This window comes from Danio aesculapii, chromosome 18, assembly GCF_903798145.1.
Source record: "Danio aesculapii chromosome 18, fDanAes4.1, whole genome shotgun sequence".
Taxonomy (NCBI): domain Eukaryota; kingdom Metazoa; phylum Chordata; class Actinopteri; order Cypriniformes; family Danionidae; genus Danio; species Danio aesculapii.
In genome coordinates this window covers 13,346,032-13,361,444 of record NC_079452.1, presented here as the reverse complement: position 1 = coordinate 13,361,444, position 15,413 = coordinate 13,346,032, and the positions used below count along the sequence as shown (strand labels likewise).

Genomic DNA, 15,413 nt, shown 5'->3' with positions numbered 1-15,413 from the left:
TGAAAATGATTTGGCTTTTGCTCCTATTTTGGTTTATTTATTTTTTCCTTTTAGTGAGTTAATTGTAAATAATGTATTAGTATTTTTGTAATAAAGTGTTGTGAAATAAAAAACGTTCTTTCTTTCTTTCTTTCTTTCTTTCATTAGTTCCTTCATTCGTTCCTTCGTTCGTTCCTTCGTTCATTCCTTTGTTCGTTCCTTTGTTCATTCCTTTGTCCGTTCCTTTGTTCATGTTTGCTTGCTTAAAAAATATTTGGATTTTTTTTTTTTTTTTTGCTTTAGAATTAAAGTAATAAGAATGAAATTAAAAATAAAACTGGATGTAAAATATAATTAATAAATAATTTGATAGAATGGTTTCAAAAAGATTAAATATCCCATTCATTTATTTTGTGGAATTTGTACAGTCAAGTCCATAAATATTGTGACATCAACACAATTCTCACATTTTTGGCTCTATACACCAACACAATGGATTTGAAATGAAACAAACAAGATGTGCTTTAACTGCAGACTGTCAGCTTTAATTTTGGTATTTACATCTAAATCATGTGAATGCTGTAGGAATTACAACAGTGTGCAAATGTGTCTCCCACTTGTTAAGGGACCAAAATAAGTCAAGTCATGGAACGCATAGACATCACCAGACATCTGTCCATAGGAAGTTGTTCCAGAACTGTGAAGGCTTTTTAGAACTCTAATCTGGCTTCCTATTTTTGAGGCACACCAATGGTTTATATTTTGCGGTAAGCCCTCTATATTCACTCTGGTGCAGTCTTCTCTTGATTGTTGACTATGACACACAAAGACCTACCTCCTGAAGAAAGTTCTTGATCTGGCCAACGGTTGTGAAATGTTTTTTCTCTACTAGCAAAAGAATTATTTGGTCATCCACCACAGCTGTTTTCCATGGTATTCCTGGTCTTTTGGTGTTGCTGAGCTCACTGGTGCATTCTTTCTGTTTAAGAATGTTCCAAACCGTTGTTTTTGACATGCCTAATGTTTTTGGCTATGCTTAATATAATCTCTCTGATGGGTTTATTTAGTTTTTTCAGCCTAACGATGGCTTGCTTGACTGATAGTGACAGCTCTTTGGATCTTATTTTAAGAGTTGGCAGCAACCAATTCCAAATGCAAATAGCACACTTGAAATGATCTTTGGACCTTTACCTGCTCATTGTAATTGGAATAATGAGGGAATAACACACACCTGACCATGCAACAGCTTAGTAGCCAATTGTCCTATTACTTTTGGTCCCTTAACAAGTGGGAGGCACATAAGGAAACTGTTGTAATTCCTGCACCGTACACCTGAATTGGATGTAAATACCCTCAAATTAAAGTAAAAGTCTGCAGTTAAAGCACATCTTATTTTTTTTATTTCAAATCCATTGTGTTGTTGTATATAACCTAAAATGTTGGGATTGTGTCGATGTCCCAATATTTATGGACCTGACTGTATGTATTTAAGCAAATAATATAATGTAATAAAATAAATTAATATAATGTTTAAGCTTCCTGTCATGGTTAGGTCAAATCTGGTTGATTTACAACTTAAAACACTTATAAATATTGCGTTTTACATCTGAATGCCTCAAGGCCTTATATATTCTCCACATGCACTTAAACATATAAAAGCGATGATCACCTCTTTCATTGAATTTTGAGTGTTTTAATCAACCTTGTTACACTTGTGATGTTCCCAGTCAAATGTGACTGCCATAGGAAATGAATGGGTATCCAGAATGTATTCAACCATCAGACAGAAAAAATCCACACTACACCAACTCACACACACACATTTCAGACAGAACAATGTCTTTGTGGGTACACATTCCCATGCTTATATTCCGATTTGCCCCTGTGATTACCTCCATGACATTACATGTTCATTTTGTAATACAGTTTCAGTGCCTATTTGTATTTTCACTGCTGTTATTTTATGTCTAATTATATAAATGCATTTTAAACACTACTTTGGGACATTGTTCACAGCTAAAGAATGTTGAATAAAAATTTAGGGGTGAAAAATGTTTTTTTAAGCTATTTAAGGGCAGTTAAAACAGACTGGCCTATTTTGACCAGGAACACTAAAGTAAGAGGCAGGAGGTGAACGCGACAGGAGGGTTCAATTCAAAACCTCCAAAATGTTTATATTTTATGTTCTTAGTATTACTTGACTATAAACAAAGTTCTAAATGTTTACCTCGCTTACATGATAATCTATGGTATTCTACAGCATGCCATACCGTTCTAAAAGCATAGTAATTATGCATTATATTTGGTGGTCATTTCGTCATCAGTCACGTTTTCATTCTAATTAGTTTTTGATATTGTGCTAATTAGTTTATTTCACCTTTTTGAAGAAGTGTATAAATATTTCCCATTCTAAATGAACTGTGTTTTTAACAGGATAATGTTACTTCGGAACAACACCCTGCGCATCATTAACTCCAGCCGCTCGGATGAGGGAAGCTACGTGTGCCGCGCAGAAAATCAGTTTGGATCAGCAGAGTTGACGACTGTGCTTCTGGTGAAAGGTAAGAGACCCTTATAGTAACCTCAGCTCACGGTTAACCGCACCAGAGCAAGCAGACGGCACTTGACTGAGCAGGATGGAAGAAATAGCTCATTTCAGCTTATCAAGCGTGAAGATGTTTGTTTTGGCCGCTCAAGACACAAGAGCATTTACTGTCTCCAAGGACAGCTGTTGTTGAGGAGGTTGTTCCCTATCAAGAAAGCAGATAATAACTTGAAGGCACGGGACAAATTGTGTTGATTTTATCTCTGCTGGCAGATGTGAGTATTTGTTGAAGGGTTCCCGAGAGATAGACATATCTAACAAACCCTAACAATTACCGAAAATAAAATATTAATAGAATACATAGAATTAATAAAGCAGACAATAAGTTCTTTACTATTTCATCATATCAGAAAACATATACATATTGGTGTGCAGTAGCTCGAGGCTGCAGGTGTCCCACCAGTGACGATATACAGCCATATTGCATTGCTATGAGTGTGATATTGCGTTTATACAACAGTTTGATGGCATATTATAAATATATAGATATAGATATAGATATATATATAGATATGTAATAAAAGTCTAAAAAGAAAATCAAAAACAGAGAATCTCAAAAATGCGTTTGTGCGAGGAACTACATTCTCCTGCCACTAATTCACATCTAATGTTAGAACTAGTATTTTAATGATTTTCATGCGTAATGTCCAAAATGATGACAAAACACGTGACTTTTTAACAGCTCACATTTTAAGATTATAAGGCTGAACGGCAAGAAATGCCATCAGTCTACAGAGATTTCCTAGTATTTCTCTGTTACAATCTGGATTTCACAATAATTAACCCCAAAAAAGCCATAGGAAAGCAAACATCACTAGATTACTGTGGTATAAATACAGCACTACAACATATAAAAGAGAGCGATCGACTTAGAATAACCTGTTCTATAATGATTTGTTCAGATGAATGCTGAAAAGAACTTATTATGCAGTCTCTGCTGTCATCTTGTGGTGGAATGTCAACTGTCAATTTCTTTGCTCTGCTCAATGACAGTCTGATGGCCTCCGACGTGCTGAATCTCTCAAATTATAAATATTTTCTTAATAGGCACTATCCTTATAAATAAGATAATACTGCAAAGTTGCAATCTAAACAATTACATTCTCGCCTAAAAATGCCTCAAAAGTACATTATGTTGTCTAACAGCTGCAGTTTGTCAAACTGTAGGGAGTTTATTTTTCTGCATGTCATGTGATGTCAAATGTGACGTAGGTTAGTAATTTGTCTATTATTACTTATGAGCACTTTGTCGCCATCTTGTGGCAAACATCAACTCAGAAATTACAAATATTTAAAGTATGCACTATCCTTGTAAATAAACGGAATAGTTGCAATCTAAACAACTACATTCTCGCCTAAAAAAGCCTCAAAAGTACATTATGTTGTCCAACAGCTGCAATATTTGTCAAACTGTAGTTCTCTGCTTGCCACTCGTGTGGACGGAGTAATACAAAAGGGTGAAGAGTCTGTACGAGTGCTGATATTGCTTTAATATCTCACAGCTATCAGACAATCCGATTCAAGAACCAGAAAGAACTGTTATATAATGGAACATCATGCATGGCTGTTTGTATGACACTGTTAACATATCACAACATCTGTTAGAACTCCTCAGTCTAAAAAAGCCTTTTTTAATTACGTTCTTCAAATGATCTTCAGTGTGCTCTGACTGTTGTGTACTGATGAAGGGAATGTCGCCTGTGTTTCAGAGCCCATGCGGGTGGAGCTGAGCCCCTTGCGGGTGGAGGTGACAGTGGGAGAGAGTGTGGTGCTCAGCTGTAAAGTCACTCATGACCCTTCGCTGGACGTGTCCTTCCTCTGGCTGCTCAACAACCAGCCGCTCAACACTCAGCAGGACGGAGGACACTTTGAGTACATCCAAACAGTAAGAGGCTTCACCACAGCTCTGTTCATAATGTAGGTCACATATATCAGAACTTCCCAAACTTTTCAGCCCATGACCTCCAAAATAACAATACCATTGAGTCACAACCGCCATTATCGTGAGTGTTATAAATATACAAACATTGCACATAATTGCGCGCTCACACACACACACACACACACACACACACACACACACACACACACACACACACACACACACACCAATAGGCCTATTTAAATGCAAGAATATTGGCAACACAAAAAAAAACAAAAGTCTAACAACCATTTAATTATATAATCATTTATCCAGTTGTTTAATGTCAACGTTAACCTCACCTAATGAGATGGGTGGAAACAATGTTTGGAGCAAAGCAAGTCCATTATTGGTTTAATTTTGAAGACCACCCCTCTTCCACCATGTTCAGTCATGACCCGTATTTATTTTTAATGTACGTGAATGCCAATAAAAGTGTCAACGTTTTTGATGCCATAAAATCAATCTGCCACAATTAACGCTTTTGCTTTGTTGTTAATCTAACCAGGCCCCCTAGTTTTCCGTGATTCTGCAACTGCTGAATACAATGCAAAATCAACAAATAGTCACAAATTTTTAGGATCCTGCACAATTCCTAATTTAACAATCTATTAATAAATAATCTCATAAAACATCCAATTCCAAACCATATAATCTAATTCAACTTGCAATTGATTGATTGTTTTACAGGACTTATAGATGTTGCATATGCAGCGCACGTGATGTATTTAAGTGTCTCTCGAAAAATGACGTCTCACCTGCGCCCTTACAATCAATAATTACATTACATGAGAGTGGGGGGGGGGGGGGGGGTGCGAGTGATTTACATGTAAAGTCAAAGCTAAGATGTGATTAGACATCCTGTGTCAGAAAAAAAAATAAAATAAAAAATAATAATAATAATATATATATATATATATATATATATATATATATATATATATATATATATATATATATATATATATATATATATATATATATATATATATATATATATATATGAGCAGTATCACATGAGTCGCAGTGCGATATGGCTGTATATCAGCACTGGTGGAAGGCGTGTGTTGGCTCAAGGCTGCAGGTCGGGTGCCTTAGCGTCCCACCAGTGCTGATATACAGCCACATCGCACTGTTACTAGTGTGATATTGCGTGTATTCACATCTGCTGCTAACGTCAAAACAGCAGAAGCCGTTACAAAATTCACCAACGTCACTTTAGAGCTAGTGTTTGAATGATTCTCAAGCGTAATGTCTAAAATGTTCACATTTTGGGATTATAAGGCTGAACTTGACATGAAACTACATCCATCTACAAAGATATATTCTTATAGTGTTACAGTCTACAGTATTTCTTTGTTGCAATCGGGATATCACAATAAATAACCCTGAAAAAAGCAGCGCAATCACTACCAGACTGCTGTTGTGTTTGCGATAAGGAAAAGACACTAAACACATGCGGGCATTTCTTCTTTCTTTCTGCCAACACAACACGCATTCCTGATATGCGAGTAAATCGGTATAAATACAGCACTACAACATACAAAAGAGAAAGATCGACTTAGAATATCACTTACCAGCATACCTGTCATCTATCTGGGAGACCGGGGGGTGGGGGGAAGGGTGGCTGCTGCAATCGGATACTGTGCCAAAGTTGGTGACCCACAGGTGTTACAGACTGCACGAAAAAGGGAGGGGGGTTGTGAAAATGGGATGGTTGCAGGAGAATGGTCTGAAATACGGGAGATTCCCGGGAAATCATGTTGGCAGGTACGGTTACCAGTTTAATAATGATTTGATCAGCTGTAGTTAGAAATTAGGCTGTTATAGTCTTCTAAGGGCTTATTGTGTGGTCCTGTCGCCATCTTGTGGATAGACAATGTCAACCATCTTTGGTCAGCTCAGTATGGCAGGTTAATGACCGCCGATGCGCTGTCTCTCAGAAATTATTTTAAAATAGGCACTATCCGTATAAATAAACTGCATAGTTGCAATCTAAACAACTACATGCTTGACTAAATAAGCTTTAAAGGTACATAATGTTGCCTAACAGCAGGAATATCTTATTTAATATATTACCTAGCCTACTATGTTAGGTGTGCAATCTGACACAATGACACATTATAAAAATAAAGCTTTTTTATTTTGGTCAAGACAACATCTAAAACAGTAGGGATTAAGCCAAAGCAAGGTTGTATAACTCTTATTTTTATCCACAATCTTATTTTCTCTCTCTTAGATTTCAATCCCCAGAGCATCTGACATCATGTACCTCTCTCAAGACATGTGATACACCTCTCAATCCCTATTGTGATACACCTAAAACACGGATTGCTGTAAAACTCGTCAATGACAGGGAAGCGTTTTCTTTCATTAACTGCAGATAAAGAGTTAAACAAAATGATTTATTGATGACATCATATCCGAGAGACGCACATCACGTGTACTGCGTATGCAACGTCTATAAGTCATGTAAAACAATTAATTGCAAACTGAAATAAATAGAATTTGATTATATGGTTTGGAATTGGATGTTTAATGAGATTATTTACTTTTTTGTGATTATTTTGCATTTAAATGACGAATTTTGCAGGATCTTAAAAAATTGCTTTTGTTGATTTTGCGTTGGATTCAGCAACCACAAAATTGTAAGAAACTAGGGGTCTGACTGGTATATATTTGCCCAAACTGAACAAGTTCAAAATTATTGCCTATTATTTTTTGCCTAAAAATATAATATTAAGTAAATATTCCATGTTCCATGGAAATATTTTGTAAGTGTAGCTCCTTAAAAATATTTTCAAGTATGCTTATTTTGCAAACAGTATCCAACTCTTGAATAGATTTTCAGTCTGTTGCTTGTGAACAGATGGAGTCACAGTTACTTATTTTAGGGATGCCACATTGCACCAAATCCTGCTTTAACTGGAGTGAGAATCAATGGAGTGAAAGGTCAGCCAGGACCGTATGTCATCATGATGAAAGACCTGCTGTGAATCACACCATCATGTTTATCAGAGTCTCAGAGGAGCAGCAGCTCTACACACTGATTAGAGCGTCAACAGCCACAAAATCAGCAGTGACGTGGCTTCACATGCACACACAAACACAGTTCAGAATCAATGGAAATATTTTCCCCAACCTACATGTTTTTCCAAAAACGTCAAATACATTGATTCGGGTACCTTTTATTGCACGTTTTAGATAACAAATCCAGTGTCTACGTTTTTGTGAATTTAAATACATTACTTAGGATGAGCTTAGTTATATGAGAGATACACATATTTTTTGTACACAAGATGAGACAGTGGCACTTGAAATACATTGCTTTTGGTACCTTTCGTTGCACATTTCAGATGACAAACCCTTTAGGTCGCACTGTCTACATTTTTGTGAGTCTAAAATATATATTAGTTAGGGTGAACTGTAATTGTAAATTTGTTTCGGGACTGGTAAAAGTGTTTTGTGTCTTTTGTTCTAAAATGTAAATTTGTTTCGTCCTTGGTTAAATAGTTTTGCCTATGTAATTGTGTCTTATGATAGGTAAAAATGTTTTTCAAAATGTTAGTTTGTCTCGAGCTTTGTAAAAGTGTTTCACACTTTGTAATATTGTTTTGCACTTCCTGGCCACCGTAGACATGGGATGTGGAGTGAATTTGACCGCGATGATGGGGTGCGAGTCTTGTAAATGGTTCCAGAAACCAGATAAAACAAAAGCAAAAAATAAATAAATAAATAAATAAATAAATAAATAAATAAATAAATAAATAAATAAATAAATAAACAAACAACAAACTGAAAATGTGGTGAAATCACATGGCCGAGACGGCTTTTCTTTATCTAGATTGCTTTTGAAAACACTGTCGGTTGGGTTTAGGTCGGCTGAATTGTATGTTGCTCCCTCTGGTGGATTTACAAGAGAAGAGGATGTGCAAGACAGATTTGAGATCATCAAAAAGCATACGCAGTGGTCTCTGGGGGATTTGCAAAAACAAAAACTGCGTGCATATGTACCTCCAGTAACAAAATTCGATGTCCCCAGAAATATAGCCCTAGGTACGTATCTGTAATGATCCTGGGTTGGACATGTAAACACCTTAAAACGATTACAATTTGCAATACTTTTTCGATACAATTTGCGAAAGGATGCACACACAGCAGTTGTCAGGTGTTTGACGAAAAACAAAAGTTAGTGAATGAAATGGCAGTGGTAGCCTGTTGCTTGAGAATTTGTAATCGCCGTCGTCTGTTTGCATGCATAGTTTGAGAAATCTATTAGAGTTGAACTTGATGTAATATTTAAGAAATGCTCAAAATAACATGGTGCCGTGACAAGCACAATATGAACGCCAGAGAAAAATACGCTGAAAAAAGTGAGTTCTGCAAAATTGTTGCAAACAATTTATGTGGGTTGAATTTAAACAAACAAATTAAATTTTGTATTGTTTAACTTAATTTGTTTGTTTAAATTCAGCCCAAATAAATTGTTTGCACTATATGTATTTCAACATGTAAAACGGGAACGAAATGAGCATTCAAAAAGCAACTCATGTAAACACCTTAATCATATTTGTCATGATCACCAGCGATCTAGTAGCTGCAGATCGCTTAAGGACTACAAATCCGCAATTTCTGGACAACAAGACCCAGTCATACAACACACACACAACCGGTTCCAGATCAAGACTGATTACACTCTCACAGCTGAAGCTGCTCAAAGATTGATTAATGCACTACATAAGGAGCACAAACACTGTTGCTGAGTCTTGTTAGCTGTATAGTGACATTACAACGCATTTCCTTTGGCTTGCTTTACCTTGTTTTGATTCTAGTTTATATGTTTATCCCTGTCTGCTGCCTGCCTTCTGACCATCTGCCTGTGTATTTTACTACAACTCTGGATTGCCCATACACATCTGTTTGCTTCTGTGCTGAGCATTGCTTACCTGACCTCGCTAATAAACCTGCATGTGGATCCACACTGCTGTTGTCAGTGTCACTTCCCCGGGTTACAATATTATTGTCTTAATCAGATAAAGGGAAATTATTAGATTGCTGATGTCCATGTAAACATATTCAGTGTGGGGAAAGCAGGCAACTCTATTATTTGAACATTTACATAAGCCAAAAATGGTGAATCGTTTCTGAATATAATTCCTACCAGTTTTCCACAGTTCCATGATTGCCTTTTTACGATCTTGCATTTCAGTGCAAAATATTCACCAAACTAATGTCTCACAGAAATTACATTTTAATTATCCATAATTTAATTATGTAATGTATAATTTTCACTAGGGTACATGTGCTGCATATTTGACATGGGATGTAATGAAAACCATTATTTCTGTCTTACCGCTTTTTTAAGGCAGTATTGGTTAAACAAATAATAAAATGACAACAAATAACAAATAAATAAATATATAAATAAGTGCTTACATACATAAATACAAACAGTTCAGGACAAAATTATTGCTTGATTTATGTTTTCAAATAAGTACCAAGTGCTGTTTAAATGAGATGAGATTTGTCTACACATTTTTAAATGTAGTAGTTTTAATGAATTATTTCTAATATCTAATATCTGTTTGTTTTTTTTTTCCATGATGACAGTACATAAAATTTGCCTAGTTAATTTGCAAGAGACCAGTATTCAGCTTAAAGTGCTATTTAAAAGCTTAACTAGCCTAATTAGGTTAATTAGGCAAGTCATTGGACAACAGATGTTTTTTCTGTTGCAAATCAAAAATAATAATAATAATAATAATAATAATAATTTCATGAATAATATTGACTAATATAATAATATTCCTTACACTCGTAGCAGTGTGAAATGGCTGTATATCGGCACTGGTGGGAAGCATGCATTGGCTCGAGGCTGCAGGCCGAGTGCCTTACTGCCCCCCACCTCACCAGTGCCGATACACAGCCATATTGCACTGCTATGAGTGTGATATTGCGTTTATACAACAGTTCGACAGCATAATCATGTATATAAAAAAGAAAATCAAACAGGGAGAGTCTCAAAAAGAGGAACTACTTTCTTCTGCCATTCATTCACATCTGATGGTCAGAACAGCAGAAACCATTGCTAATTCATAAACGTCACTTTAGAGCTAGAATTTGAATGATTCTCTAGCGTAATGTCTAAAGTGATGACACAACAAATGATTTTTGCTCACATTTTAAGATTATAAGGATTATAAATGCCATCAATCTACAAAGATTTCCCAGTATTTCTCTGTTGCAATTGGGATTTCACAATAATTAACCCGGAAAAAGTCAAAGCAAAGTAAACACTACTAGTTTCTTTGGTATAAATACAGAAATACAAAATACAAAAGAGAGAGATCGACTTAAAATACCACTTACCTGATTTATAATGATTTGTTCAGCTGTAGTTTCAAACTTATGCTGGGAAAATGCTGTTTTTTCCTCTCTTTAAGGACTTATTATGCATTATGTTTCTGTCGCCATCTTGTGGCGGAACGTCAACCGTCACTTTCTTTGGTCTGCTCAGACAGGCTGATGGGGGCCGATGCACTGAATCCGATGCTCTGAAATTATAAATATTTTAAAATAGGCAGTATCCTCATAAAGAAAAACCTCAAAAGTACATTATGTTGTCCAACAGCTGTGATATTTGTCAAACTGTAGTGTACTCTGCTTGTTGCTGCATGTGAGCGGAGTAATACACAAGGGTGAAGGGTGAAGAGGCTGTAGGAGTGCTGTTATTTGTAGAATATAGCACGGCTATATATATATATATATATATATATATATATATATATATATATATATATATATATATATATATATATATATATATATATTGATATTGATATAAATTGATATATATTGGAAAAACAGTCAAAATTCCATTTGCCTTCAGGTGGATTTAAATTATAATATCAAATTAAAAAGTAAACTAAAAGTAACTGAATGAAAATATTCTAAAATGTTTTGTTTTTTAATGTGGAAGAAATGTTCCTTGAAATACCTGCATAATAAAACTTTCCAACTGATAACCATAACCATAAGCCTTACCCAGTATATCCTGAGAAATGTATCTGTATGTATATATTAATTGAAATCTTAGTTATTGTCAAAAATTGATTGCGTTCTTATTTAATATTGAGTTTTTCTTAATAGCTGTGGTTTGTTAAACTCATTAAACACACACAGACACTAGCACAGCTATCTTTATGGGAACTCCCCATAGACATAATGATTTTTATACTGTACAAACTGTATATTCTATCATCTTTACCTTAAACCCAACCATCACAGCAAACAATCTACATTTTTACATTTTCAAAAACCATCAATATGTATGATTTATAAGCCATTATCCTCATCAGGACTAAAAGGCAATGCCTTCACAAGGTCAAAATTGACTGGTATTGGTATTTCTCGTGGGAACATTTGGTCCCCACAATGTTAGGAATACAAGATATGCACATACACGATGCTCTGTCTGTCTGCCAAGCTCCGATTTGATTGTCTGACTTTGACAATAGTATCAATTATTTGTTGTGTTACTCCGACATGCAGTCACATCGTCTCATGCATGCATTCATGTATCTCCAAACAGCTCTTCAGCACCAGCTACAGCTCATGCAATTAAGCTCCGATCGTCTTGTGTCCTCTCCCTATCCGATTATGAGCATATTTAAGTCTTCCCCGCGGCTGACAACATCATTTGGTTCCCTTCACGGCAGCACTGAGCTCCAATCAGCCATCAAACTGTCACTGTTACAGAGTCATTGTGAACTGATGTGGGCCGGTGTGTGCTGTGTTAACCAGGCTTCCAGAGCTTTTATATTTGATTAAGCCACAATGGGTTTATTATGGTGGCTTGAAAAGCCAGCATATTGTTATCTATCTTAAACTTATTATTATGGTGGCTTGAAAAGCCAGCATACTGTTATCTATCTTAAACTTATTATTCTTCTTCTTCTTCTTCTTCTTCTTCTTCTTCTTCTTCTTATTCTTCTTCTGAGACTAATTTCTAAGTGTATCTCCTCCTAGGCCTTTCAAGCTACATACTTCAAACTTTCGTCAAACCTTCGAACTGGTCTGACTCGGGTTGCTATATCTTTTCTAACTGATCCGACCTTGGGTTTTCCGAAAAACGACCCAGAAAAATCCCAAAAGTCCCATTGACTTAACATTGGGTCAAACTTTGTGAGCTCATAACTCTGCATCAGACTGTCCTACAGACTTCTAACTGGACTCATTTAACTCAGTCTAGCCAGCAGCCAATAACTGATGACTTTTTAACTTACTAGCCACTCCCTAGCAACCACTTACAGCACCCTAGCAACTGTCCCATAGACTTCCATTGTAAAAGACTCCCATTTACTTAACATTGGATCAACCTTTGTGAGCTCATAACTCTGCATCAGACTGTCCTACAGACTAGAGTCTGGCCTCATTCAACTCAGTCTAGCCAGCAGCCAATCACTGATTACCTTTAAACTTACTAGCCACTCCCTAGCAACCAATTTCAGCACCCTAGCAACTGTCCCAGAGACTGTGACTAGCTATTCTAACACATGCTAACAGTTTTAACATCCTACTGACATGCTAATCTTGCTAGAAAGGTGCTAGCAACATGATAGTGACATGCTAGTCATGCTAGTAACATGCTAATTCATGCTAGAAACATGCTAGTAACATGCTAATTCATGCTAGAAACATGCTAGTAACATACTAATTCATGCTAGAACCATGCTAGTAACATGCTAATTCATGCTAGAAACATGCTAGTAACATGCTAATTCATGCTAGAATCATGCTAACAACATGCTAATTCATGCTAGAAACATGCTAGTAACATGCTAATTTATGCTAGAAACAATCTAGTAACATGCTAGAATCATGCTAGTAACATGCTAATTCATGCTAGAATCATGCTAATAACATGCTAATTCATGCTAGAATCATGCTAGTAACATGCTAATTTATGCTAGAATCATGCTAGTAACATGCTAATTCATGCTAGAAACATGCTAGTAACATGCTAATTCATGCTAGAATCATGCTAGTAACATGCTAATTCATGCTAGAAACATGCTAGTAACATGCTAATTCATGCTAGAAACATGCTAGTAACATGCTAGAATCATGCTAGTAACATGCTAATTCATGCTAGAATCATGCTAGTAAAATGCTAATTCATGCTAGAATCATGCTAGTAACATGCTAATTCATGCTAGAATCATGCTAATAACATGCTAATTCATGCTAGAATCATGCTAATTCATGCTAGAATCATGCTAATAACATGCTAGAAACATGCTAGTAACATGCTAATTAATGCTAGAAACATGCTAGTAACATGCTAATTCATGCTAGAATCATGCTAGTAACATGCTAATTCATGCTAGAAACATGCTAGTAACATGCTAATTCATGCTAGAATCATGCAAGTAACATGCTAATTCATGCTAGAAACATGCTAGTAACATGCTAATTCATGCTAGAATCATGCAAGTAACATGCTAATTCATGCTAGAATCATGCTAATAACATGCTAATTCATGCTAGAAACATGCTAATTCATGCTAGAATCATGCTAATAACATGCTAATTAATGCTAGAAACATGCTAGTAACATGCTAATTATTGCTAGAAACATGCTAGTAACATGCTAATTCATGCTAGAATCATGCTAGTAACATGCTAATTCTTGCTAGAAACATGCTAGTAACATGCTAATTCGTGCTAGAATCATGCTAGTAACATGCTAATTCATGCTAGAATCATGCTAATAACATGTTAATTCATGCTAGAAACATGCTAGTAACATGCTAATTCATGCTAGAATCATGCTAGTAACATGCTAATTCATGCTAGAATCATGCTAATAACATGCTAATTCATGCTAGAATCATGCTAGTAACATGCTAATTCATGCTAGAATCATGCTAGTAACATGCTAATTCATGCTAGAAACATGCTAGTAACATACTAATTCATGCTAGAACCATGCTAGTAACATGCTAATTCATGCTAGAAACATGCTAGTAACATGCTAATTCATGCTAGAAACATGCTAGTAACATGCTAATTCATGCTAGAATCATGCTAACAACATGCTAATTCATGCTAGAAACATGCTAGTAACATGCTAATTCATGCTAGAAACAATCTAGTAACATGCTAGAATCATGCTAGTAACATGCTAATTCATGCTAGAATCATGCTAGTAACATGCTAATTCATGCTAGAAACATGCTAGTAACATGCTAACTCATGCTAGAAACATGCTAGTAACATGCTAATTCATGCTAGAATCATGCTAATTCATGCTAGAAACATGCTAGTAACATGCTAATTCATGCTAGAATCATGCTAGTTACATGCTAATTTATGTTAGAATCATGCTAGTTACTTGCTAATTCATGCTAGTAACATGCTAATTCAGACTCGGCTTTTCAAGCCACCATAAAGTTTGTCCTCAAACTTTAATATCTAGTTATTATGGTGGCTTGAAAAGCCAGCATACTGTTATCTATCTTAAACTTATTATTCTTCTTCTTCTTCTTCTTCTTCTTCTTCTTCTTCTTCTTCTGAGACTAATTTCTAAGTGTATCTCCTCCTAGGCCTTTCAAGCTACATACTTCAAACTTTCGTCAAACCTTCAAACTGGTCTGACTCGGGTTGCTATATCTGTTCTAACTAATCCGACCTTGGGTTTTCCGAAAAACGACCCAGAAAAAACCCAAAAGTCCCATTGACTTAACATTGGGTCAAACTTTGTGAGCTCATAACTCTGCATCAGACTGTCCTACAGACTTCTAACTGGACTCATTTAACTCAGTCTAGCCAGCAGCCAATAACTGATGACTTTTTAACTTACTAGCCACTCCCTAGCAACCACTTACAGCACCCTAGCAACTGTCC

The 15,413-nt window shown here is 35.8% G+C and overlaps 1 protein-coding gene across 2 annotated transcripts in view; it reads left to right on the top strand.

Moving 5' to 3' along the window:
• Nucleotides 1-15,413, top strand: part of cntn5 (contactin 5) — a 519,869-nt gene that overhangs the window by 431,249 nt on the left and 73,207 nt on the right. For both annotated transcript variants that reach the window (XM_056477908.1, XM_056477906.1), the window contains exons 14-15: nucleotides 2,413-2,540; nucleotides 4,294-4,469. In XM_056477908.1, the coding sequence (XP_056333883.1) occupies nucleotides 2,413-2,540; nucleotides 4,294-4,469 (304 nt within the window). The remainder of the gene's footprint in view (nucleotides 1-2,412; nucleotides 2,541-4,293; nucleotides 4,470-15,413) is intronic.